The sequence below is a fragment of the Candoia aspera genome, chromosome 3 (assembly GCF_035149785.1).
Source record: "Candoia aspera isolate rCanAsp1 chromosome 3, rCanAsp1.hap2, whole genome shotgun sequence".
NCBI lineage: Eukaryota > Metazoa > Chordata > Lepidosauria > Squamata > Boidae > Candoia > Candoia aspera.
This window is the reverse complement of record NC_086155.1, coordinates 187,820,070-187,844,311: the sequence shown is the minus strand read 5'-3', so window position 1 is coordinate 187,844,311 and position 24,242 is coordinate 187,820,070. Positions and strand designations below refer to the sequence as shown.

Sequence of the window (24,242 nt, the reverse complement as noted above, 5' to 3'; positions counted from 1 at the left end):
TCTCCCCCTATCACTTTTGACTTTTGCTTTCCTTCTTTCTTGGGCTACTTCTAGTGTCTCAGCAGACAGCCATTTTGCCTTCTTGGTTTTCTCTTTCTTTGGGATAAATTTTGTTGCTGCCTCCTGAGCAATGTTGCAAACTTCTGTCCAGAGTTCTTCCAGGACCCTATCTACTAAGTCTAGTCCCTTAAATCGATTCTTCACCTCCACTGCGTATTCCTTAGGAATATTAGTGAGCTCATATCTAGCTGATCTGTGGGTCTTCCCTAATCTCTTTAGTCTGATCCTAAATTGTGCAATAAGAAGTTCGTGATCTGAACTACAGTCAGCTCCGGGTCTTGTTTTTACTGACTGTACAGATGTCCGCCGCCTTTGCCTGCAAAGGATGTAGTCAATCTGATGTCAGTGTTGTCCATCTGGTGAAGTCCATGTATAAACCCATCTCTTAGGTTGTTGGAAGAGAGTGTTTGTTATGCAGAGTGAATTGTCTTGGCAAAATTCTATCAGCCTACGTCCTGCTTCGTTTTGTTCTCCCAGGCCATGCTTACCTGTAATTCCAGGTGTCATTTGACTGCCCACCTTAGCATTCGTCTCCCGTGATGAAAATAACATCTCTTTTAGACGTGTTGTCCAGTAGGTGCTGCAGATCCTCATAGAACCGCTCTACTTCAGCTTCTTCAGCATCTGTGGTTGGGCCGTATATTTGGATCACTGTGATGTTAGATGGCTTGCCCTGAATTCGAATTGAAATCATTCTATCGTTTTTTTTATTGTATCCAAGCACTGCTTTAGCCACTTTACTATTAATTATGAAGGCTACTCCATTTCTTCTGTGGTCCTCTTGTCCACAGTAGTAGATCTGGTGGTCATTTGATGTGAAGTGGCCCATTCCAGTCCATTTCAGTTCGCTGATGCCCAAAATGTCTATCTTTAATCTTGACATCTCACCAATAACCACATCCAATTTGCCCTGGCTCATAGATCTTACATTCCAGGTTCCAATGGTGTGTTGATCCTTAGAACATCAGATTCTAAGGAACACCTCTCTAGATGATTCTGAATGGTAATTCCTAACATCTCTTGTTATTGCCAGAAGTTTTCTATCCACGCACAGATACTGATTAGAATTGTTTATTCGTTCAGTCGCTTCTGACTCTTCGTGACTTCACGGACCAGCCCACGCCAGAGCTTCCTGTCGGTCGTCAACACCCCCAGTTCCCCCAGGGACAAGTCCGTCACCTCTAGAATATCATCCATCCACCTTGCCCTTAGTCGGCCCCTCTTCCTTTTGCCTTCCACTCTCCCTAGCATCAGCATCTTCTCCAGGGTGTCCTCTCTTCTCATTATGTGGCCAAAGTATTTCAGTTTTGCCTTTAATATCATTCCCTCAAGTGAGCAGTCTGGCTTTATTTCCTGGAGGATGGATTGGTTTGATCTTCTTGTAGTCCAAGGCACTCTCAGAATTTTCCTCCAACCCCACAGTTCCAAAGCATCGATCTTCCTTCTCTCAGCCTTCCTTATGGTCCAGCTCTCGCAGCCATATGTCACTACGGGGAACACCATTGCTTTAACTATGGAGACCTTTGTTGTCAGTGTGGCTTATGGCAGTGTTTTTCAAACAGGGCAACTGTAAGAAGTGTGGGCTTCAACTCCCAGAATGTGAACCAACTCCCAGCATGCTGTCTGGGGAATTCTGGAAGTTGAAGTCCACACATCTTAAAGTTACTGAGGTTGAGAAACACTGGTTAGAATGAATGGGCGTTGAATAAGGATTGAATACAAATGTATTTTGTAACGGGTATTAAAGAAATGTGTTGTGGTGGTTTGGGCATATAGAAAAAATGTTTTGAGGATCAAATCACAAAAAAGAAAATATATGACACATGAACAGGCTGAGGGAAGGGGAAGACTGCGAAAGCCCTGGTTTATGGAATTGATGATATTCTCCAAAGAGAGAGGTGAGAAAGTTAAAGAACAAAAGGCAACTTATTAAGTATTGATGTAAACTAGATTTAGTTAATTTTTCTTTCACCTCCTGCCTTTAATTTCTTTTGCTCACTACTGTTCATTTTCCACACGTTGCATAACACCGCTTCACCCCGAAAGGCAATAGCGTGATACGTATGGAGGTATGTGGATTTTGTAGGAATTTATCAGTAAAGCACAGCAGGGATTAATTTGCTCATCACAAAACTTTCTTACAGCAGATACATCAACCCAGTTCTATGTTTTTGGTAAGGAATCCTTCAAATGTCTGTCTTCACGTCCGTCTGTTCAACCATAATTAGCCTTCAGTCTGAATTGCAGCATTAGCAGTTAATCTTCCTTGCTTCCTCGAGCTTTGCGTAACACTACTTCTTCCCGAAAAGGAAGACTATGACGGGTACGCCTGGACGCAACCAAGCGGAAAGCGCATGCGTTTCTTGGGCTATTTCTCGGCAACCTCGTTTATAATGCCCTCCCTTCCTTGGTCATAGGTCTGCGATCTGAAAATACACCCTCCTTCGCCCCTACCAACTGCCCATGCGCCATCGGCTGCCCAAATTTGGGCACCTGCGTCTCCTCGCCAAGGACGACGTGCTGCCTAAACGCCACGCGCTGTAGCCCCGCCCCTTTCTCCTCTCTCCCCCTTCCCACTCCCCCCCAGCCTTTTGAGGCGACGCGTGCGCACAGAGGCCTTTCAGTGCGTGGCGTGCTGTACGGTGGAGGCGGCTGGGGGCGGGGCGGCTATATATAGTGCGTGGCCGGGGCTGTGGCCTCCCCCTTGTCCCCCGGCCGATGACGGTGCTGTGTGCACAGTGTGTGTGCTCCGGCCTTCCCCGGACACACCAGCTCTGCCGCACCATTTACTACTAGAAGAAAAAAAAACCTTTAAAAATCCAAAAAAAATCTTAAAATCCGAAAAAATATTTTAAAAAAATCCCTCGCCTTACCACCCGCCCCCACCTGCAACCGGCCGGTTTGGTATAAAATAACCCGGTGAAGCGAAGCGAAGCGAAGTGAAGTCCCGGACCCGGCTCAGCCGAGAGGAGACCCGCCCAAACCACCTCCATCCACGCAGCAGCAGCAGCAGCGAGAAGAGCCGCCAGCAGCAGCAGCAGCAGCAGCAGGACCACCTGCTCCTCCTCCCGCCAGCAGCCCCGAGCACTCGAGCGAGTCGCCAACCGTCGCCAACCGCCGCCGCTGAGCCGTTGAGTTTAGAACCCGCCGGCCCGTCGCGGCCTCCTCGGCGCTCGCGAATCTACCCAGCCGCCTCTTCCCCCTCCCCGTCCCCCCGCCAGCATGAACCCCAGCGCCCCCAGCTACCCGATGGCCTCGCTCTACGTGGGCGACCTGCACCCCGATGTCACCGAGGCCATGCTCTACGAGAAGTTCAGCCCCGCCGGGCCCATCCTCTCCATCCGCGTCTGCAGGGACATGATCACCCGGCGCTCGCTAGGCTACGCCTATGTCAACTTCCAGCAGCCCGCCGACGGTGAGGAAGCGAGGGGGGAGAGAGGAGGTCGGGCCCCGTTTCCCCAGTGGCCACGCGCCCCACGCGGGCGTCCCCGGGAGCCACTTTCCCGAGCGAGCACATGGGGGGGGAGGGAGGGACGGGAGCGGCGGAGGGGGACACGTGGGTACGAGGCAGCCGAGTTTCGGGCTCCAGCGTGGGAAGGGGCCAGGGCGATTGAGGAAGGCGCTACCCTCGGGGTCTGACCCACCTCTACCGCTTCCTGTTCGCGGTCCCCACGCGGGCCGCCGCTCAGTCTCCCCCCCCCCCCCGCGAGCGCGTCCATTTTACAGGCAGCGCGGCCTCCCCGTCCTGGGCCTATCCCTTCCCGCGCCTGCCTTGGCTGGAATTCCCCGCGCTCGGGATGGCAGGCAGGAGGGAAGCGAGGGAGGCCCAACTTGGGCTTCCGTTCGAGGGAATCGGGCACGCCGTTTGCGAGAAATGGGGAAGAGGGGGGACGTGGCAGGACACCGAAACTGAAGGAGAGGCCTGAGCGCTGAAAGGCCTTTCTCGGCCCTTCGCTTCCGCGAAAGGGTTGCGCAGGCTTTGGGATCACGAGGCAGGGCCTTAAAATGTCCCCCGCAAGGGCGTGCCGGGCTCTCGCTTCCGCCGGCAAAGGCGCTGAGTCGGGCGCGAGAAGGAAGCGCAGATGGAAGGCAGCTTCGAGGAAATTCCTGCTTAATTATAACTTTTAAAGTAATGGTGGAGGAATAAGGCGGAAGTGAGTCCTTCAACCCTCAGTGACTGAAACGACTGTAGGCCGTGTTTAATTATCCTTTTCTCTTGTGGAGTACTTTGCCCCTTGGGTTTTGAAAGCAAAGATGGGCCTGATTCTATAATGTTCGTTATATTTTGTAAATACGACCATCATGAAAACAATTTTTGAAAAGCCACTTAAAATCTTTTTGGCCCATATCTAATAGAACATTTTCTTGATTATTGCATTTGAAGCATTTCAACTCTTAACTGTTTTTTTTTAGTTTGCATAGAATATCTAGAAATTTTTGGCTGCATGACAAATATTAAAGAGTAAAATAGCATTATTTTCCTTTGAGTTACACAGCTTACAGTCTGAATGAGTGACCAGAAATTGAGAAAACCAATCTGACTTCCCATTGGTGGATATCTAAGGGGAGCCAGCATGGCTAGACTTTATACTGATGGATAGGGGGTGGGTAAGTTCTTGTCAAATCAAAGGTGCCAGGAATTGGAGAAGGCTCTAAAGTTTTCTTCTCAAGTCCAGTTGCTAAATCCTCTTCAGAGTGATTTGTCTTCTACTTTGAGAGTAGTTGGCATGCGAAACCAATACTGTAAACATCTATGTGGCTAAAAATCGGTATGAATATTTTTAATTAAATAACACATCTTAATAAGTTCTTGTACTTTCCATGATACATGGAATGGCCAGTGAAGAATAGATGAAATAAGAACTTAGAGACCAAGTAATGCTTGATTCAGAGATAATGTAATGCCAAGCCATAATGTGGATTGTTTCTTCATTTATTTTGGATTTATTGGATATGCCTTATTTCTTGGGATAGTTATGCACAATGCATTAAGGAAAAAAATGTGTTGCAGATTAGTGACTTGCCATAGGGCATTGAAAACTGGTTTCCAATTTGCATTGTCTCGCATGAATTGAAAATGGGAGCCTCTGTTGTTTGGTCCTGTAAGCTTGGATTGTCCAAGCATAGCTGTGTATTGAAGGACAGTATAAATTCATCCAATCAGCAAATAAATAGTCTGCTCATTGAGGCTGTAGGGGATATCCAGAAATAGGATTATGTCTCTAGATTTGTTTCTCAAAAAGTATTCTGGAGTTTTTTTTCCCAACTAGCTTCCATATTTTGCTGAGATGTCTTTTCAGGTGGGGATTCATTTATTCTGGAAAATAATGGGTGTGTTCAGACATCACAGTAAGCTGGAATTCAGAATTCTTTAGAATTCTGGCCTGTGTGCGAATGAGCAGTGTCCTGGTATTGGCTACAATTGTACTACTTTGTTCTTTTTGAAGTAACTAAATAAAACTGAATGATCTGTCCAAAGCTTTGGTTGAATTAAGTAAGCCCTTAGAACTCTGATCTGCTTTTTTCCTAATAAGCTACAGCAGCTAAGAACAAACAGTGGCCTATGATTCTTATTAGAGAAATAAGCTAGACTTTTGCAGTTATCTGGAATTATTAAGCCACTCTTGCTGCCAGAGGGAATAACATGAGAACTATGAGCTGCATGCACCAGTACATCGTTTATTCCCAATTAAAGCTGGAAAGAATTTTGGCTTACTGTGGTATTTGAATTTCTTAAGACTAAAAAGCAGTTAGTGGTTAATAACTAAATTACTGTCCCAGGAAAGCTATGCATTTAATTAGAGATATCTAGTCTGTTTTTTCCTAATGTTTTGCATATTCATTAGCTTTAAAAGTGAAGAATGAAGTTGTCTAATTAGGTAACCCTGAATTGCTTTTGTCTTTTGTTAGGAAATTATTAGAGATGGAGAAAGATATGTATAAACCCTATATAGACCACAGCATACACAGTTACTAAAAAAAATGATTTAACACTTGGTTAAATGCTTCAAAGGATTTCTTGGAAATAATTCGCATTTTTGAGTTCATAGAATCTGTATGCAAAACATGACCTCTACAGCATTATCACTATATTCCTTATCATATTGATGTTATTGAAGGTCCAAACCCTTAAAATTTGCTTCATCTTATGAGTTCTAGGACTTGAGTAAACATGGAGGAAAGCACCACTACCCTTTGTTACAATAATTTAAATTAGCAGGCTATGCATGTTTTTCCCTTTTTCCCTGACCTCTGCCTCCATTCTTTGCTTTGCCATCCCTTTCATTGCAGATTTTGAATGTATGCAAGAGGGTTGAGTTGCCTTTGCTGAATTGGCAACTCCCATTGTATGCACTGTGCCTGGAAAGCAGCAGGTGGAGCTATTGTTCCAAAGTTGCATTATGAAAAAAACAAAACTGAGGTGGCAGGTTTAACTAGCACTCCATGTTCAGGTTAAGACTAAAGAGCTCTAAGCTCCTGTTGCAAACCAGTAATAAATCTCCATCAGAGGGCCAGCCACAGCCCAGCCACATATCCTGATGTGCTCCTTTCTGTCTGTGCTATTGCCATGTGCTCTTTTATTCATGGTCTCCTGGTTAAGTTTTTTAACTGCTGGTATTAATTGAGTAGCTGCATCTGTAGTTAACGTGACTTTACAAGTTTTGTTTGGGATTATAGGAATGATAATGGGTATAAAAATGTATATGTTTAATTTAGCAAATTCTAACATTATTATATGCTATGCCTGTGGAATTTAATAGTGTATAAATTGATACAAAATGCAAGAGCTGTAGCATTGATTCTTGTAGGCAATTTTTCTGTTCCTGACATAGTTTCTAGATGCTACTATACAAAGAAGCAGTTCATGGACTGCTGGAGATGGGGAAAGCTTTGTTTCACTTGGTACAGTGCTCTGTGTTGAGCATATGTGGGTAGGAAGATGTAAACTTGGACAAAAAGCCATTCTCTAGTTTGCCTACAAATTCATTTTTGAACTTGAGGCAGCACTTCGACACTTTAGTCACATTGTCACACCCTCCCCCTTTTGTTATTGGCTAACATACAGTGATGTTGCAGAATTTTTGCACTTTCTGGTTCATTGGGCAAGGATTATTGAGTTTCTGTGGATGAAATGGGAATTTGGAGAAGTATCATTACCAAGAGTGAACTTTAAAAGTGTCTTGCCAGTTTCTTTCATTTAATAGAAAATAGGCCCTTTATACTATGGTAGTACAGAAATTTTATTATGTTGCTTTGGAAAAGCCATGGTGTAATTCTGATTCTTTTTTATTTCCTTAGCAGAAAATCTGTCATACTTCAAGAAATCTTTTAGTTACTTTGCTTATGACTAGAAATTTTATTTTCTTTATTAGTAGCAAGCCAATCACAACGGCATGGTTTTGTTTTGCATCTTGCATCTGTAAAAACTGCTTGGGACACAGACAGGTTTTGTACATTTTGCAGCTTGGTAGTACAACTTTTTTACAAGCTTTTGTTCTTTACTGCTGCTGCAGATTGGGATCCCATAGTAGTACATTCATTAAACATCTAAATCTCTTAAAATGTTAAGATTAGAAAGTGAATAATACAGCTGGTTTTTTTAAAGTTTAAAATATAGTGAATTTTGTTAATGCAAAATATGTGACATTGTCTTCCATTTTTGAACGTGTACCCTGCATCTACTAAACTCAGTCAACCTTTTCCTTGCTGTTTCTACAATTTCAGATGATGGAATAGTCTAATCATTCCTTAGAGTATAGGAAGCAAACAACAAAGTTGAAGCTATAAACGATGACAGTATTCTGTTAGGATTAAAACAATCATTTTGTTTTACAGCTGAACGAGCTTTAGATACCATGAATTTTGATGTCATTAAAGGCAAGCCAGTGCGTATCATGTGGTCTCAGCGTGATCCATCTTTAAGAAAAAGTGGTGTTGGCAACATTTTCATTAAAAACTTGGATAAATCAATTGATAATAAAGCATTGTATGATACATTTTCAGCTTTTGGAAACATCCTGTCTTGTAAGGTGAGTGGAAAGAAAGAAAGCAAAAAGAGGGAAAATACTTCAGATTGGAATTAACATGATTAGATTGAGTTGGTCTCACAAGCACTGCAATACCTTCACAGGTTGTATGTGATGAGAACGGATCCAAAGGCTATGGGTTTGTACATTTTGAAACACAAGAAGCTGCAGAAAGAGCTATTGAAAAAATGAATGGAATGCTGCTTAACGATCGTAAAGTGTGAGTACAAAAGTGTTTTTCTTCAAGTTTTTAAAAGTTAAATGGTGTTTAGAGAAATCTCATTTTATAAAAATCAGACACCCTAATTCCAATGTTGGCTTACATCATTAGAAATATATATACAAAAAACAAAAAGGGAAAACTTGTCTCATGTATTGCATAGGAACTGTGAGAGACATAATATGTCACAATCAGGAGGAGTCGTATCACACTGCTATGTTTCCCTGGGTGGGAAAGCACAGTGGGGTAATATAACTGCTCCATTCTGAACAGTCTGTCTCACAACTGAGAGGAGACTGGACAAGCTTAGTACTCTGCTGTTTCTCTGAAGGAATACTGCGGTGTGCTATGGCAGCTGCTCGCATACAGGGAAATGACACAACACATGGGTGAGCTCCTCGGAGATTGACTATAAGGAGTATTCCTTTATAGACATAAAGTCAACATAGTGGGCATTTTCAAAATATCTAAGCAGCTTCTCACCTTGCCTTTTAAAACTAGATTTGTTGGAAGGTTTAAATCGCGCAAAGAACGGGAAGCAGAGCTTGGAGCTCGTGCTAAGGAATTCACTAATGTTTACATCAAGAATTTTGGAGAAGACATGGATGATGAGAGACTGAAAGAACTCTTTGGCAAGTTTGGTAATGTCTTGATCTTTTCACGTATATAAAAATGAGAAGAGATGGTATCGTAATATAATACTTCCACCCAACTGCAATTCCCTAATACTAGCTTTTAACTGGAGATAGCAAGAACTGACCCTGTGACTCTCTACATGTATAGGAATTAAAAAATGTGGTTTGTGACCACTGACCTTAATCCATTTGGAAGGCTTTTTTAATTTATATATTGCCTTTCCACTGAGGACTAATCCTGAAGGCTGATCACAGTAAAAAGAATAAAGTACCATATTTGAACATGCCATATATACTTGTAGATAAGCCGACCCTTGAATTTTTAACCAAAATACCATGAAAAGTACACCACCTGTGACTAACCCAACCCACATTTTTCATGGTATTTTTGTCAAAAACTTGAGGGTCTGCTTATCTATGGATGAGCTTATACATGAGTATATGTGGTACATTCAACTAGTTATGGCACCTAAAATTCTCAGCTTATCCACGAGTAAATACTGTAAATGAAAATTTGTTAAATATTATTAATATTTGCTGTCATAAACAGTAGAACCAGAGCTTTAAAACTAAGGTTCCAGAGTGATTGCAGGTCTTGATTAGTTCAGATACATTAAAATTATACCTAATGAACACTTAACTTCAGAGTAACCCAGAATTGTTTGCCCACAGACCTTTTTCTGACTTTAATACCTTTAAAATAAAAATGCCTGATGGTGCTTCATTAAACAGCCATGTGTTTTTAACATTGGGTACAATAAGTATGTGAGCAACACAGTCTTCCCCAAGCTATATCATAGGTGTCCTGGCTGGGATGCTTGGAGCTTTAATTGAACCCATTTGGAGGGTAGTAGATAGGGAAGGCTCTCTAGCATAATCCTTGAAATAATTTGTTCAGTCCATAATGCTAATGGTCATTTTCTTATGGTTACTATAATGTATAAGAAATCTAAGCAAGACAGATGGGTTTACTGTTGGTCTTCTGATGGTCTCCCAACTGGGAGAATCTTTGTAAACTGTGGGATAGGTTCTCTCTAAATGTGGGTGAATGGCAAATATATGTAACAAATTCTGTGTGCTTTGTAGGACCTGCCTTGAGTGTGAAAGTTATGACTGATGAAAGTGGAAAATCCAAAGGCTTTGGCTTTGTCAGTTTTGAAAGACATGAGGATGCCCAAAAAGTAAGTCTGTGTATCACTTTGTGGAATATCATTGTTGGTGACCAGTTTAGTTTTGGACCCTTTATTGTTCTTTGTTAGTACACATCAAGCTATGTTAAGTCTGTGTTTTTGTGCTTTTATCATTCTGCTTTTACACAATATTGACTCCAACTTCATATATCTAATCTTATATAAAATTGTTTATGCTATTTTAGTGGAAACACGTTCTATATTGAGTTACAGCATTTTAAGATACATTTTTTTATTTATAAAGGCTGTAGATGAGATGAATGGAAAGGAACTCAATGGAAAGCAAATATATGTTGGTCGAGCTCAGAAAAAAGTTGAAAGACAAACAGAACTTAAACGTAAATTTGAACAAATGAAGCAGGATAGGATTACAAGATACCAGGTAAAATTTCAGATAGTTACGTTTTTGCTGGATTTTTACATTCTTCATAGTTTATCACTTGATTCTTTTCTTTTTTTCCCTCCCCAAGGGTGTAAATCTTTATGTGAAAAATTTAGATGATGGAATTGATGATGAACGCCTACGCAAAGAATTTTCACCATTTGGCACAATTACTAGCGCAAAGGTAAACACAGTTGCAAGAAGTTGTGCTTCTGTGGTAATTTGGAGGAAGAGTAAGTTTGTCTAACATTTCCAGAGGAATTGTCCATTGTTTCAGTGAAAAACTGTAGCCAGTGTTTAAATAAAATATGTACATAGGGGCTTTGTGTATGATGCATACATTTAAATTAATTTAAATTTAATTAATTAATTAATAAAAATTAAATTAATGGCACCTCGTGTCCCAGGAACTTGTCATCTTTATTGCTGGATGGGGTCGCACTGCCCCAGACAGATCCAGTGCGTAACTTGGGGGTCCTCTTGGACTCACGACTCCTGCTTGAAGAGCATGTGGCAATCGTGGCCAAGAGGGCCTTTGCGCAACTTTGTGTTGTGCGCCAGTTACACCCTTTCCTGGACCGAGTGGCCCTCTGAACAGTCACTCATGCCCTGGTCATCTCCCATATAGATTACTGTAACACGCTCTACATGGGGCTACCCTTGAAAAATATCCGGAAGCTACAGCTGGTCCAGAATACGGCCGTGCGGACAATCTTGGGTGCTCCAAGATCTGCACACACACCTTTGTTGCGTGAGCTCCACTGGGTCCCAGTTTGCTTCCGGGTCCAATTCAAGGTGTTGGTTATCACCTTTAAAGCCCTACATGGCATGGGACCAGGATATCTGAGGGACCGTCTCATCCCTATTACATCGACCCGCCCCATCCGGTCATGTAGGGAGGGCGTGTTATGGGCCCCAGCTATAAAAGAATTCCATCTAGCAGGGTCTCGGAAGCATGCCTTCTCTGCTGTAGCTCCCGCCTTTTGGAACATCCTTCCCCCAGAGGTGAGGCAAGCCCCCTCGCTCCTGGACTTCCGCAAAAGATTAAAGACGTGGTTTTGCAGGCAGGCTTGGAATGGGAGGGCAAATAATTACACCTGGGGATGGCTAGCACCATGAAGTGATTGGGAGGGACCTACCACACTGAAGGACTGATTAAGATCTCTTCGCCATGTAGATTTTATTATATTTATATTTTTATTGTATGTTGTAATTGTAATGGTTTTATATTTTAATCTTGTTTTATTGTAAGCTGCCCAGAGTCTCCCCCCATTGGGGAGAGATGGGCGGTGAATAAATTTATAAAATAAATAACTTCAGAAGAATTTGTGATGTGGTACTCAGAGATACATTTTTTAAGCTTGTGTGTTTCTTTTGACAGGTCATGATGGAAGGGGGCCGCAGTAAAGGGTTTGGGTTTGTCTGCTTTTCTTCACCAGAAGAAGCAACCAAAGCAGTTACAGAAATGAATGGTAGAATTGTGGCCACCAAACCACTATATGTAGCTTTAGCTCAACGTAAAGAGGAACGCCAAGCTCACCTCACCAACCAATACATGCAGAGAATGGCAAGTGTGAGAGCAGTGCCCAATCCTGTCATCAACCCTTACCAGCCAGCACCTCCTTCAGGTTATTTCATGGCAGCTATCCCACAGGTATGGCTTGAACCTCTCCCTATTACATTTAAATTCATTAAATATACATAGTTGGTATAGCCATAGCTTTGTGCTAGACACATGATAGCTATTTAAATAGTTAAGTCTCTGTCTCTATTGCTTTAGAAAGCCTACACATTTTTTATATAGAACAGTCCAACAGTTAAGCTTGAGTGGAATAATGGTAAATTTCATAATGCTGCAGTGCTGTGTATACTGGCTTGAGCTCCTGAATTAAAAGCAGGATATAAATCAGATAATTGTTTTTTCCCTAACAGACACAAAACCGTGCAGCTTACTATCCTACTAGCCAGATTGCTCAACTTAGACCAAGTCCTCGCTGGGCTGCTCAGGGTGCCAGACCTCATCGTAAGTGACTTCGTTTTCTTACAGAATATAGGGCAATGTGGGCTTGACTAACAAAAGTCTACTTTTGTTAATTTCTAAAACACATACTTAAATTACCTTAAAAGCAGCTTTCCAGAACATGCCAGGTGCCATCCGCCCTACAGCTCCCAGACCACCATTTAGTACCATGAGGCCAGCTTCATCACAAGTTACACGAGTAATGTCAACACAGCGTGTTGGTGAGTTCTGGAGGCTTTTTAACTTTAATTTTTAAACAACAAAGGACAAATAAAGTAAGCAAAGGAAGCAGGGATAGAAAAGTACAAAGAGGTATAGTGAGTGGTGTGCCTAGGTTTTCTTTAATTCCTCTTTTTATTTGTCATGGTTTGTATAATGTTGCTTTTACCAAAAGGGAGTAGCATGATGGATGTGTGTGCACTCTAGTTATATCAGTATAGTTCATTAAATATATGCAGTTCAGTTGTACCTACAAGTTTGAATGTCATATATTTTTAAAAACACTTAAGCAAAAATTATGCATGGAGATCCTCTAGTACTGTTGAAGAGAATTCTCTCTTAGCTTTAAATCATTTTCTTCTCAGCAAACACGTCAACACAGACCATGGGTCCACGTCCAGCAGCAGCAGCTGCTGCAGCCACTCCAGCTGTGCGCACTGTTCCACAGTATAAATATGCTGCAGGTGTTCGCAATCCTCAGCAGCATCTTAATACACAGCCTCAGGTTGCTATGCAGCAGGTAAGCATGAAAACTGGGGCAGCCTTAAAAGTTGGGGTAGCAGCTGGAGCCTTTGCATGGTTAAGAATATCTAAAATATATTGAAATAAATTGTGAAAGCAGGCTATTAGTCTAGTATTACTGAGCAAGACACCAAGAGTGGACTTCTGTTCAAACCATTCAGAATTTCATTGTATTCAAGGAAACGATGAACTTGCTGGCCTTAGATTGAAGTAAATTAGTTTGTCACTAAACACACTTGTATCTCCAAGTAGGGTCTGTTGTACTTTAATGAATTGTTTGACACTCACATGCAACATTCTTGTCTCAGGTATTCAGCTCAGAGTGACTGAATGAGAGTAATGCAGATATAATCAGTATATTGTTTGATGTAAAATTAGTTAACTTACTCATTGTTCTGAAATTCTAGCCTGCTGTCCATGTGCAAGGTCAGGAACCTTTGACTGCTTCCATGTTGGCATCTGCCCCTCCACAAGAACAAAAGCAGATGTTGGGTAAGTTACTATTTGATATCAGGTGAAGATGGGGAGAATGGGGCAGCAGGTTTTGGTGTGTCATGTTGAGAGAGGAAGGCATGGAAGGAAAGCTACAGCAGAATATTTGAATCATACACAGAAGAAGATAACTGCTGGTGGTAAAACCTATTTATCGGTACTCCTGCCTACTTGCATAAAGCATTGCAAGCAGCTCAGTTTTTCCTAATGCATTACCTAGATGTGAGGACTGAAACTGTGTTTCCATAAGCAGAAGTCTTAGATAAGCAGGCATGCACTTTGGATTCAGCCCTCAGAAGCTCTAAAACGTGGGTTGTGGCTCCCTAATGGGATTATTTTAATAGTGCAAATCTATTCCCACTATTACAAGTCCAGTTAACTTAGCTGAGAGTTAGGTAGAGGAAAGAGAATGTGTGTTAGAGGAAGAAGCTGTTCAGAGCGTTTAAGATAGATTTTAGGATGGAGGGAGGATATCAAGAGAAGCAGTTTCTTAATAGTCCAGACAATTTTATTGATAATGGCATTGGCTGTTCAAAACAGCAATGTTTGTTTAAGATACTACTGCTATGTACACTTTTTAGTTTATTCTCTTAACCAGCTCTGGTTCTGCTAAAAGAAAAACTATTTTTAGTATATTAATGGCTGTCTGAGGCTTGTTAAAGTAGTTCCATTTAGGAGAGGTACGCGGATCATTATGCAGTCTTGTAAACCTGTGAATTGTTTTCTAGGAGAACGTCTGTTCCCTCTTATCCAAGCCATGCACCCTACTTTGGCGGGTAAAATAACTGGTATGTTGCTAGAGATTGATAACTCTGAACTTCTTCATATGCTTGAGTCTCCCGAATCTCTTCGTTCGAAGGTAGGCAGTTTCTTCTGGTAGTGTTGGTTTTCCTTTTGGAATCCAGCTTGTTTTACTTTTTAACAGAAACAGCAGTAATTCCATTTTCCCCTTAACTAGGTTGATGAAGCTGTAGCCGTACTGCAAGCCCATCAAGCTAAAGAAGCTGCTCAAAAAGCAGTTAACAATCCAGCAGGAGTTCCAAGTGTCTAATGTGAGTATTTATGAGAACAGGCTTCATAGGTGAAATAAATTGTATTAGGGATTGCGTTTCATTGCCAGCAGTAGGTTTTGCTGCATCATAACAGGCTCTAATGGGAGGCCAGTTAAGAGTTTCATTCATGCTGAATTTCCTTGGCAGCATTACTACTGTATTCATAATCTGAGATCTAGATAACTAGAGATAAGAATTTCCATGTAGAACAATGGGAACCTTCTTACTTGGCAAATGGCAGATTACTTCTATTATTGGATTTCTTCTGTGAGACTAGGATTCAACATGCATTGGTTTTGGGCTCAAGCCTGGGGTTATCAGTGATAGGAATAAGGCCATAGAAATTGCAGTCACAATTTTGTCACTACTGCTGTTCCAGAATTGTAAAGTATACATTGCTATGTATGAAAGCTATAGACTAGTAGGATTAACTCAGAAAACAACATTCAGCAAGCCAGTGGAACGGATTCTGCTTCCAGTCCATTGTTAATGGAAATATTTTAACAGAAATATTGCCAGTTGCCATTTTTGCTTAATTTTTGTTCATGCTTGTTGTTTGCTGTCCAGAGTACATCAGGATTGGAATAGGTTATAAATGTTAAATGAGCCACTCCTCATTTAGCAGCTACATTGTTTAGCAACTATTGGCAAATATGATGATAATAATAAAAAAATTCATTTTCTGACCAATTTGTGCATTTGCAGCCAAATTTCCTGTGCCTGACAACAAAAGCCTTAAGTGTGAAACTGATTAAGATCTGGTCAGCTTCAGGCAGCAGAGGGAGCTAGCAGGAGGGCTCTAATCAGCTCATTAATGTCACGGAGCTGAGCTTGTTAACTTGCAGTTAGCACTTTTTAAGGCTGCGCTGCACTGCTGAGAAAAGCAGCTCCGGAAGAGACAGCTTGTATAAGCAATCTTTCCGCCCTACAAGGGGGCAAAAAAAGGGTGGGAAAAGGGGTCAGGCACAGGGCACTGCACCAGAGAGCTTTATCTGAATGAGACAACAGCAAGCAGTGATCTCTGCAGCCCCCATCACATGTTCACTTAGTGACCATTTTGCTTCCAATTTAAGGAACAGATTGTGGTTGTTAAACAAGGAAAGGGTGTAGAGTGCTTTTGGGGCTCAATAATAAACTTTTTACTAACAATGAAAATGGGCCTCAAAATAATGTTGTTTCTATATTCTTATATTTTCTTGATTGCAGAAGACCCAGGACTACGTATTACAATATCGCTTCACCGAAGAAAAAAATCTAAACATGGAAAAACTACTAAATATTGAGAAAAACATTGCAAAATATAAAATAAATAAAAAAAGGAAAGGAAACTTTGAAGCTTATGTACACAACAAATGCCAGGACTAGCAAAACTGCTAGTCCTAGATTACCTATTGATTTAAAATACAAAAAAAAATAGCAAAAGTTAAAAAACAAATTAATGTTTTATAAACCCGGGGAAAAGAATTTTCAGCACAGTACAAAAAATTTAAAGCATTCCTTTCTTTAATTTTGTAATTTACTGTGGAAAAGCTCAGAATATCACTACTGTTGTAGTTAACAGTAAGGATTGATAGCTGAGCAAAGAACCATAATTTGGATTATAAAGTTCTTGCTTTAATAAAAATTCCTTAAACATTGGCATTTGAATTTTCTTTTTCTTTGTCTAATGAGCTTTTCAGATAATAGCAGGAATTTATAAAGTTCAAATATGTTTATATTATACTATTGGTTAACAGGTTGGCTGTAAGTTTGAAAATGGGCTATAAACAGCTACTTTTATCCTTAATAATTCTGAACCTTAAAGGGAAAAAGCTAGCTGTTCAGTTTATTTAGATAATGGTATTATCTAAAACTGAATGGGCACTCATTGACTATTTCTAATTTAATTAATTTCAGTAATGTGGTTCATACATTTTGCCATTCATATTGGGGGCACACTAAAATGTAATATAAATAGGTTTAAATTAATTCCTCATTGCTATTTTAAAAGGCTACCAGACTTGGAAATCAGAATAGATCGTTCATAACGACAGAAAACCTCACAAAGGAGAACAGATAGATGGGGAAGTAGGGCAGATACTGGCAATGAAGCATACTGCCTGAATTGATTAAATGAGGTAATATACAAATATCTGTAAGAAGTAACAGGGAACTGAACTGAATGCACCGGTTCTTTTTGCAAATCAGTATTTTCCCATTGTTGCATGGTTTACCAAGATGGGATTAAATAATTACTGGCTTATAGAAGCAAAGTAATAGAACATAGTAACTAGACACCCAAAACAATTCTTTGGTATTCATTTGTGAGGCATCAAGCTATGCTATCTGGTGTTTGCTGCTTGGCTGTAGTAAGGATAAATGGCATTTATTTGGTTATCTATCCTGCAGAATGACATAATGTTGTCAATTCTTACGGAAATGGACACACATTTTTAGGTTCAGCAGCAGACATACAGTTAGCATCTAAGTTTTGCTCCCTAATGCATATATTTGTATGCCACTGGGTAGTAGTATAGTCCTGAAAATAGTTATGAAATAATGTTATATAAATAATAGCTGTTAGTTTATTGCTGACCACTCTAATCTTAAATTGTGAAGATTTAGCATGTACTACTTGAGGGGATCGATTCCTGCCTGGGGAAGGAGGAGGGTGGGAGTAGCCTGTAGTGCTCTGGATGTGCTGACTCTGGATTGGCTGAACTCATCCAGAGCTTGTGATGAAGATTCCAGATGTGAAGAATGGAGCAGAAGAACAGTTGACATACAGATGCTTGCACGTTCTGTAGTGGAAAAGTCTATGGTTGGTTAGAAGACTGGCAGTAAGTTGTATCGTTTGAATTGGGTTCCACTTTTTAAGGATAACGCTTCAGTCTCTCCTTGATTCAGGCACCTGCTTATTGGTAGGCTCCTATGGACCCAAATGGGTCTTGTGGAGCGTTTCTGTGGCTGGCAGGCATTATTGGCATATTTTAGAATGATGTTGCCATGTATATTCGTTTATTCATCTTGGGGCTTTTGACAACTACAGCATCTTTGTTTTCCAATAATTAGAAGAAACTACTGCAGCAAAGGTCTTCAGCGTTCTGAGGCTGTTTGGTGTCTGATAAAACAGCACCTTCATAAAATGGAAAATTTTCTCAAGCTATTTAGGAGAGTGGGAATCTGGATTATGCAAGGACCTAAACGTATTATATAAAAGATTGAAAAGCAAAGAGGCTGGTGAACAGCCCTGCTTTGACCCCTTTCCAAGTTGGGATACAATTTAAGTTACTTCAGTAGGTTGTATCTTACTTTGAAGCTTACATATGGAGTTTATATAAAAAGGCCTATATCTGCTTTAAGCCTTAAACTTTTCCCCACAAGATTAGAAAAAGCACACTCATAAAGTTGACAAAGGTGATTTGTAGACTGCTCTGGGTTTACTAAAATATTTTTTAAAAAATATGCTGTAACATCAATACTCGGTCCATAGAAGAATATCCTGCTCTAAAGCCCACACGTTCCTTGACCAGAAGGCTCTAGCCAATCCTGAGGTTTCCAATACAGATGCCTCGCATATAATTCAGGAACTCTGTTCAGGAGGTTACAGGTTGGTAGTTCACTGAATGAAACAATAATAGATATGCTGCAATTATTAGGAATGTCTTGATAAAAGGAACGTCAAGACGAACTCAGTATTCAAAGCTTGCCTTAATGAGCTCAGTGGGTATATGGTTACCTCTTGGGGCCTTGCCAATGCTATCAAATTTTAAGTTTGAGGTGGAAATAGGTAGCCAATGAAGTAGACAACGTGGTCATTAGTAGGAGCCAAAGATTGTCTGATAATTATAGAAGAGTTAAAAATAGGGCACCTACACATTAGAGGAAAACGTTACAGGCAAACCTGCACTGAAATAGTCATTACGGTGCCCAGAAAAGGCTGTATCCCTTAAAGGAACAATCTATATAATCTGTTAGGTTAAGTAACAATCTTGGGGAGAGGGTTTGTTTTTGTTCAAAAGGCATGTCATACAAAGGCTATCAAAAGACTGGACCTGCAAGACTTCTCCATTTCTATAAAACCATTTTTCCCCTCTATACATTCTTGATTAAACCAGCTTTCAGAAGTGAACTTTTGGTAGGACAACTTTAGTTTTTACTTTTAGATGCTCCAGCTTCTGAATAATTGTACTAGAATGATAAGAATGAGATTTCCTGAATGATCCTGCCAAATACAACTATAATTTTCCTGGAAGGCCGAAGAAGCATTTTTTGCTGCTCATTCCACTAGACCTGAGCAAATTCAGAATATACCCGGAAACTGTTGAAAAGGAACAGTCTGAGATCCTCACTAGGAAGCCTGCAATTTAGACTTAGTGGCAAAAGGCTGCTGTTTGACAGAGCTTAACCTCTAAGTGCAGATGTAGTTTACTAGATTGTGAGATGCCAGCAGGTCAATGAGATTGTCATTTTGCATCAAGACCAAAAGGGAAAGTCTCCCAGACTATCATTTCCCATTGTGCCATTTAGAATAATCAAGTCCAGCCAATTAGCCATCTGGGCCAGATTAACCCTATCAAATATTTATCACTTTATAAGAAGCATAATAATCTCTCAATGGCCAGAGGGCAGCTCTGGTGTTTTGCATATAAAGCATTCAGGTCTCTCCAGTACTAAGCTACCCATATGATTAAGCAGTGTTCTAACAGCATGATTTATGTTTGAACACGGGGTTCTGTGGGCTGATACACATTAACAAAAAGATTGTCTAAACTTCATTAATGCTGCAACAGCCCAGTGAACACAGGGTTGGGCTGAAGTGGTAAACTCTGATCTCTTCTTGCAAGCTTGTAGAGAAAAAACTAGGCCAACCCTTCCCAAGTTCTTTCCTGCTTTGAGAGGTATTAACTGAATGCAAGCAGTATCCATCTAACTCAGTTTCTCTAGTGACCAACATCTATACAAACAAGATGTTGAACTAACTAACTAAATTTTAAAGGTGACAGAGCTTTTACCCAGCCAACAATGCTCCATGAAATCAGAAATCTCATGTGCTCTCTGAACATCAATCCACTTTCTTCCTTTGCTGGGTCTTTCTGTGGAACTCAAAAATCGTTGCCTTTTACTCCGACTCAATCCCTCAACTTGATACTGGGCTCCTCCAAAGCTCAAGCTTTTCTATCACTGAACAAGTCTGATAAGGAAGCTTGCTGCACTCACCTTCTCCCTGTATATTATCTGCAACTGGTTGGGTTATGTGACAGGTACCACGGGATTGTACAGCATGCTTATGAGAGCAATTGCTATAAATTTTGTTAATCGGTTTCCGCTTCAACACTATTCTGAAAGTGTCATCTCTTGGCTAGTTTCTCTTTAGCAACAAATATTCCCTAAAATTCTCAATCAGGAGTTAACTTTTTCTCTGTGATGGTCATTTAGTTCTTCACTGCTGTATTTCCCTCCTTGGGTGGGGACTTCATTGTCAGAATGTAACAATTCAAGCCTCTGGTCAGTGATGGAATACATCATTCTGCATCAGTCAGCCTCAGTGCTAGTTACTTGCAGAATTCTCCTCAAATTGGTCCAATCCCCTTTGAGCTTCCACCATTTATTTATTTATTTACAGGATATAAATGGCTACCTATCTCATATAATGACTAGGTGGCTCACAACAATCCATAAACATGGTTAAAAACACACCCTTTCCCCCCACATGCCAAACCAAACATTTTCAACACTAGCTAAAATAATAATCAAGATCTATTGGGAAGAGACATGAATGCTTCTCGTTATTCCAAAGTGGCCTCACCAAGCTATATTTTCTATCTTAATTTTTGCCCATGGGCACCACCACAGTACACCATATCATAGGGACCTTTTCTGAATGGCTCAAGAAGTTCTTCACTATCTAGATTTTCAGGCTTTATCCCCTACAGCATGGAGGATCAATGTGGTCCTCTGACACCAGCCATTTTGGTGTATAGGTCATCCATGTGGAAAAAGGCATTACCTGAAATAAGTTTTCTAAGTTTGCTTCTGCTGAACATTGCTTTATATTTGATGCACAATCATCTTGATCTGTCAGTCTGACAAGCTTCTACCACTTTAAGTATTGGGACTCTTTGAGTAGGATCCTCAGCAACTTCTGCTTGGTCACAGATTTTGACCTACATAAGACCCTATTGCCTAGAAACGGACTGATCTGATGCTAGTTGTCAGACTCCTTTACACAGCTTAGACAGGAAACAGTTAATTCAAGAAACAAGTCTGAAAGATCCTCAGATAAGTGATATTAGAAGGAGGGATATGGCTACAAGACAAGAATTCCAGAATGCTTTACTTTCTAATAAGGTATCTATATGTACACAATTATAATGGTAAAATGCTTGAAATTTTCTCCTGCTGTTATGGTGGCTGGAAAGGGGAGGAGGCCTGATGCTTTTGTAAAGGAAGGGCAGCCGCATCTGCTCTTTGTTTTGATGATTGCCAGTTTCTTTGTCAGCCTGCAAGCAGATGTTCACACAAGGTATGGACTGGCAGTACTGTCATCATTAATCTGCTCACTCCACCTCCAGTAATTACAGCTTGTTCCTCACCCATACATAAGATGCACATAGATCACAGGCAAAGAACAAGATGCTGTAACTGGTTCTTCAAGTGGTCGTTATTTCACACAACCTCCCATCTTTTCTGCATAAACAATCTATCATGCTAGTTTCTGTGTTGGTCTCAGGGAACCGAGGTAGACCACTGAGGGAGCCTGGGGCCTGCTAAGATGCAGCTCAGCCTTAGAATCATCATATGGAATGGTATGTGGGAATGACCTTGGGAGACCGGATGAGACATAACAAAGGGAACAGTCAGATGAAAGGCAGCTTAGCCCACAGCAGGAATGTGGATGGGGCCAGAGGCTCAGAGGAGACCCTCCCTAGTTTTGGGGCCATAAAAGGGATGTGAGGAGAGAACTACTTTCAGATTTGCAAGATTGATGTCAGCCTTACAAGGTAGACCAGACATGAAAAATAACCAGATGAGCTAATTCTATTTTATTGTACAGTTACATAAACAGAAGCATGCTGGCTAGGGGATTTTGGGAGTTGAAGTCCACGTATCTTAAAACTGCCAAGTTTGAAAAACACTGTCCTAGATCTTTCTGCAACTTACAGTATTATTGACCAAGGTATCTTTCTGGACTGCCTGGCAGGTTTCAGAACTGGGGGCACTTTTTTGCAATAGTTCTTTATGTTGGAATGATTCTAGATGGAGATGGCATTGCTACTGGACTAGCAACAACTCCACAAAGTGGGAGCTGGTATATGGAGTCCCTCAAGGCTCCTGATGTTTTTAACTTGCATAAAACCCTTGAGAGCAAGCATCAGGAGATATGCTGATGGCATTCACATCTCTCTTTCTGTGGCAATGTCATCAGGCAATGGTATAGCAACCCTGAATACTTGCCTAAGGACAGCAATGGGTTGGATGAAAGAAAATAACTAAAATAAGATGGAAGAGCTTATTGTAAAAGGTCATAAATCTAGGTCTATGGTTGATCTGCCTATTATGAAGGAGGTCATGCTCATCTTTCCCTTGTCTTTTAATCACTGTTGTGAAAGATCTATGTTGCAAACCCTCCTGCTGCCTTTTATGATGCGCTCAATAATCAGCATTTGTTTTCAGGCTATTAACCCACTTACATTGCCATTCCTGTTCCTTTTTGTTCCATACTTCCAGATCACTGAATTATATTCAAAGAATCCTAATCTGATGGTTCTGGTATTATCTTGTAGATTCTGCATAGACAGACATCAGCTAAGGGTAAAGGTCCAGGATATCCTAGCTACATTTAGTCTTCTCAGCCTTCAGTACCATCAATCATGGCATCCTTCTGGACTGATTCTGAGAGTTGGGCATCAGAGGCCTTCTTCTGCATAGTTCTTCTTCCTGAGTGGACAGTACCAGTTGGAGAGGTTGTCCAGGCAGTTGCTGCTCTCATGTGGGGCACCACAGGATTCATCTCTCTCCTCTATTATTTAACATGACCAATGAAGCTGTTGGAAGCCATTTGTCAGTTTGGGATACAATATCATCAGTATACTAGTCACAACCAATAATACATCACCACCCCAGGCTGGGCTGTAGTGGAAGTCCTGACTCAGGGTCTGGAGGCCGTTAGAGAATCAGAACGGGAAGAAACAAGTTGGGATTGAATCCTGCAAGTGTGTTGTCCATTCAGAAGACGTCTGGCAATTTGCCTGCCCCAGTGATGACTCTGTATGGGGATGCAGTTCTCAGAGAAGCAGGTCTGCAACTAAGGGTTCCTCCTGAACAGGCATTTGAGGCTGAGGCTACGGGGATTTTTTATGCTCGTGGCCCTTCGGGAGCATGTTTCCCTGGCAATGGTGATCCATGCCATGCCCTTACTCTCAAATCAGCTACTGCAATGCCCTTTACCTGGGGCTGCTTTAAAGAATACCCCAAAGCTGGCACTGATGGAGAATGCAGCAGCCTGTCTGCTGGCAGGTAAGCGCTGCTAGTTAGTGTCATATAAAACCAGTGTTGCTGATGCTACATCGGCTTTCAGTACAACTCAAAGTGCTTCTTATGACCTATGAAGTTCTCCAGGAGTCCTTAAAGAGAGCCCTTTATTGCAAGGACACAAGATCTCTTAACACAAAGCAAAACAGGGTCCCGTACCTAGACTTGCATCTGCACAAAATTACCACTGAATTGTTATGCTGAGGTAAGCCTTTGAATAAATTCAGTCGCAAAAGGAGCCCCTGGACTTCCTACTCTTTGCCACCATCAACTAACATGTCTCTCCTCTTCCTCCTCCTCCCCTGGTCAGGTGGGTCTCACAGATCCAGGGCCACATTCTAACCACCATACCAACCCGGTTCCCAAAGTATACTTTCTTATTTTAGGAAATACAGGTTTTACAAAAGCATAACCTGGAGGCCTTCAGCAAAGGATCGTTACCTTGTCGTGGTGCTGAAGCTTGAGCACCTCAATGATGCCATGAGCTAAACCGTGAAGGGCCACCCAAGACGGGAAGGTCATGACAGAGAGGTCAGACTAAATGCGATCCCTGGGGAAGGTAATGGCAACCCACCCCAGTATTCTTGCCGTGAAAACTAAATGGATCAGTACAACCAGAGATATGTTGGTATACCATCGGAAGATGAGACCCCCAGGTTGGAAGATGGTCAAAATGCTACTGGGGAGGAACAGAGGATGAGTTCAGCTAGCCCCAGACGTGATGATGCAGCTACCTCAAAGCCGAAAGGACGGCTAGCGGCCGACGGTGCTGGTGGTGAACGGCGAATCCGATGTTCTAAGGATCAACACACCATTGGAACCTGGAATGTAAGATCTATGAGCCAGGGCAAATTGGATGTGGTTATTGGTGAGATGTCAAGATTAAAGATAGACATTTTGGGCATCAGT

General features: G+C 41.4%; 1 protein-coding gene across 4 annotated transcripts; it reads left to right on the top strand.

Moving 5' to 3' along the window:
• Nucleotides 1–2,752: 2,752 nt before the first annotated feature.
• Nucleotides 2,753–16,457, top strand: PABPC1 (poly(A) binding protein cytoplasmic 1). 4 transcript variants are annotated; one of them, XM_063299569.1, is made up of 15 exons: nucleotides 2,753–3,475; nucleotides 7,897–8,090; nucleotides 8,192–8,307; nucleotides 8,809–8,939; nucleotides 10,029–10,123; nucleotides 10,377–10,514; nucleotides 10,603–10,698; nucleotides 11,896–12,168; nucleotides 12,447–12,537; nucleotides 12,645–12,755; nucleotides 13,119–13,273; nucleotides 13,683–13,767; nucleotides 14,496–14,626; nucleotides 14,726–14,819; nucleotides 16,026–16,457. In XM_063299569.1, the coding sequence occupies exons 1-14, from the start codon at nucleotides 3,283–3,285 to the stop codon at nucleotides 14,816–14,818; spliced, it is 1,902 nt and encodes a 633-aa protein (XP_063155639.1). In that variant the 5' UTR covers nucleotides 2,753–3,282; the 3' UTR covers nucleotide 14,819; nucleotides 16,026–16,457. The 4 variants fall into 4 exon arrangements, with proteins under 4 accessions (XP_063155639.1, XP_063155637.1, XP_063155636.1 ...); XM_063299567.1 differs by having other exon boundaries at nucleotides 12,642–12,755; XM_063299566.1 differs by having other exon boundaries at nucleotides 8,809–8,948.
• Nucleotides 16,458–24,242: the final 7,785 nt, after the last annotated feature.

Bases quoted from the DNA above. Each gene is read 5' to 3' on its own strand.
- PABPC1 (XM_063299565.1), top strand. From the start codon at position 3,283: ATGAACCCCAGCGCCCCCAGCTACCCGATGGCCTCGCTCTACGTGGGC. The intron at 10,124-10,376 runs GTAAGTCTGTGT...TTATTTATAAAG, and splicing joins GACATGAGGATGCCCAAAAA to GCTGTAGATGAGATGAATGG. The intron at 10,699-11,895 runs GTAAACACAGTT...TTCTTTTGACAG, and splicing joins GCACAATTACTAGCGCAAAG to GTCATGATGGAAGGGGGCCG.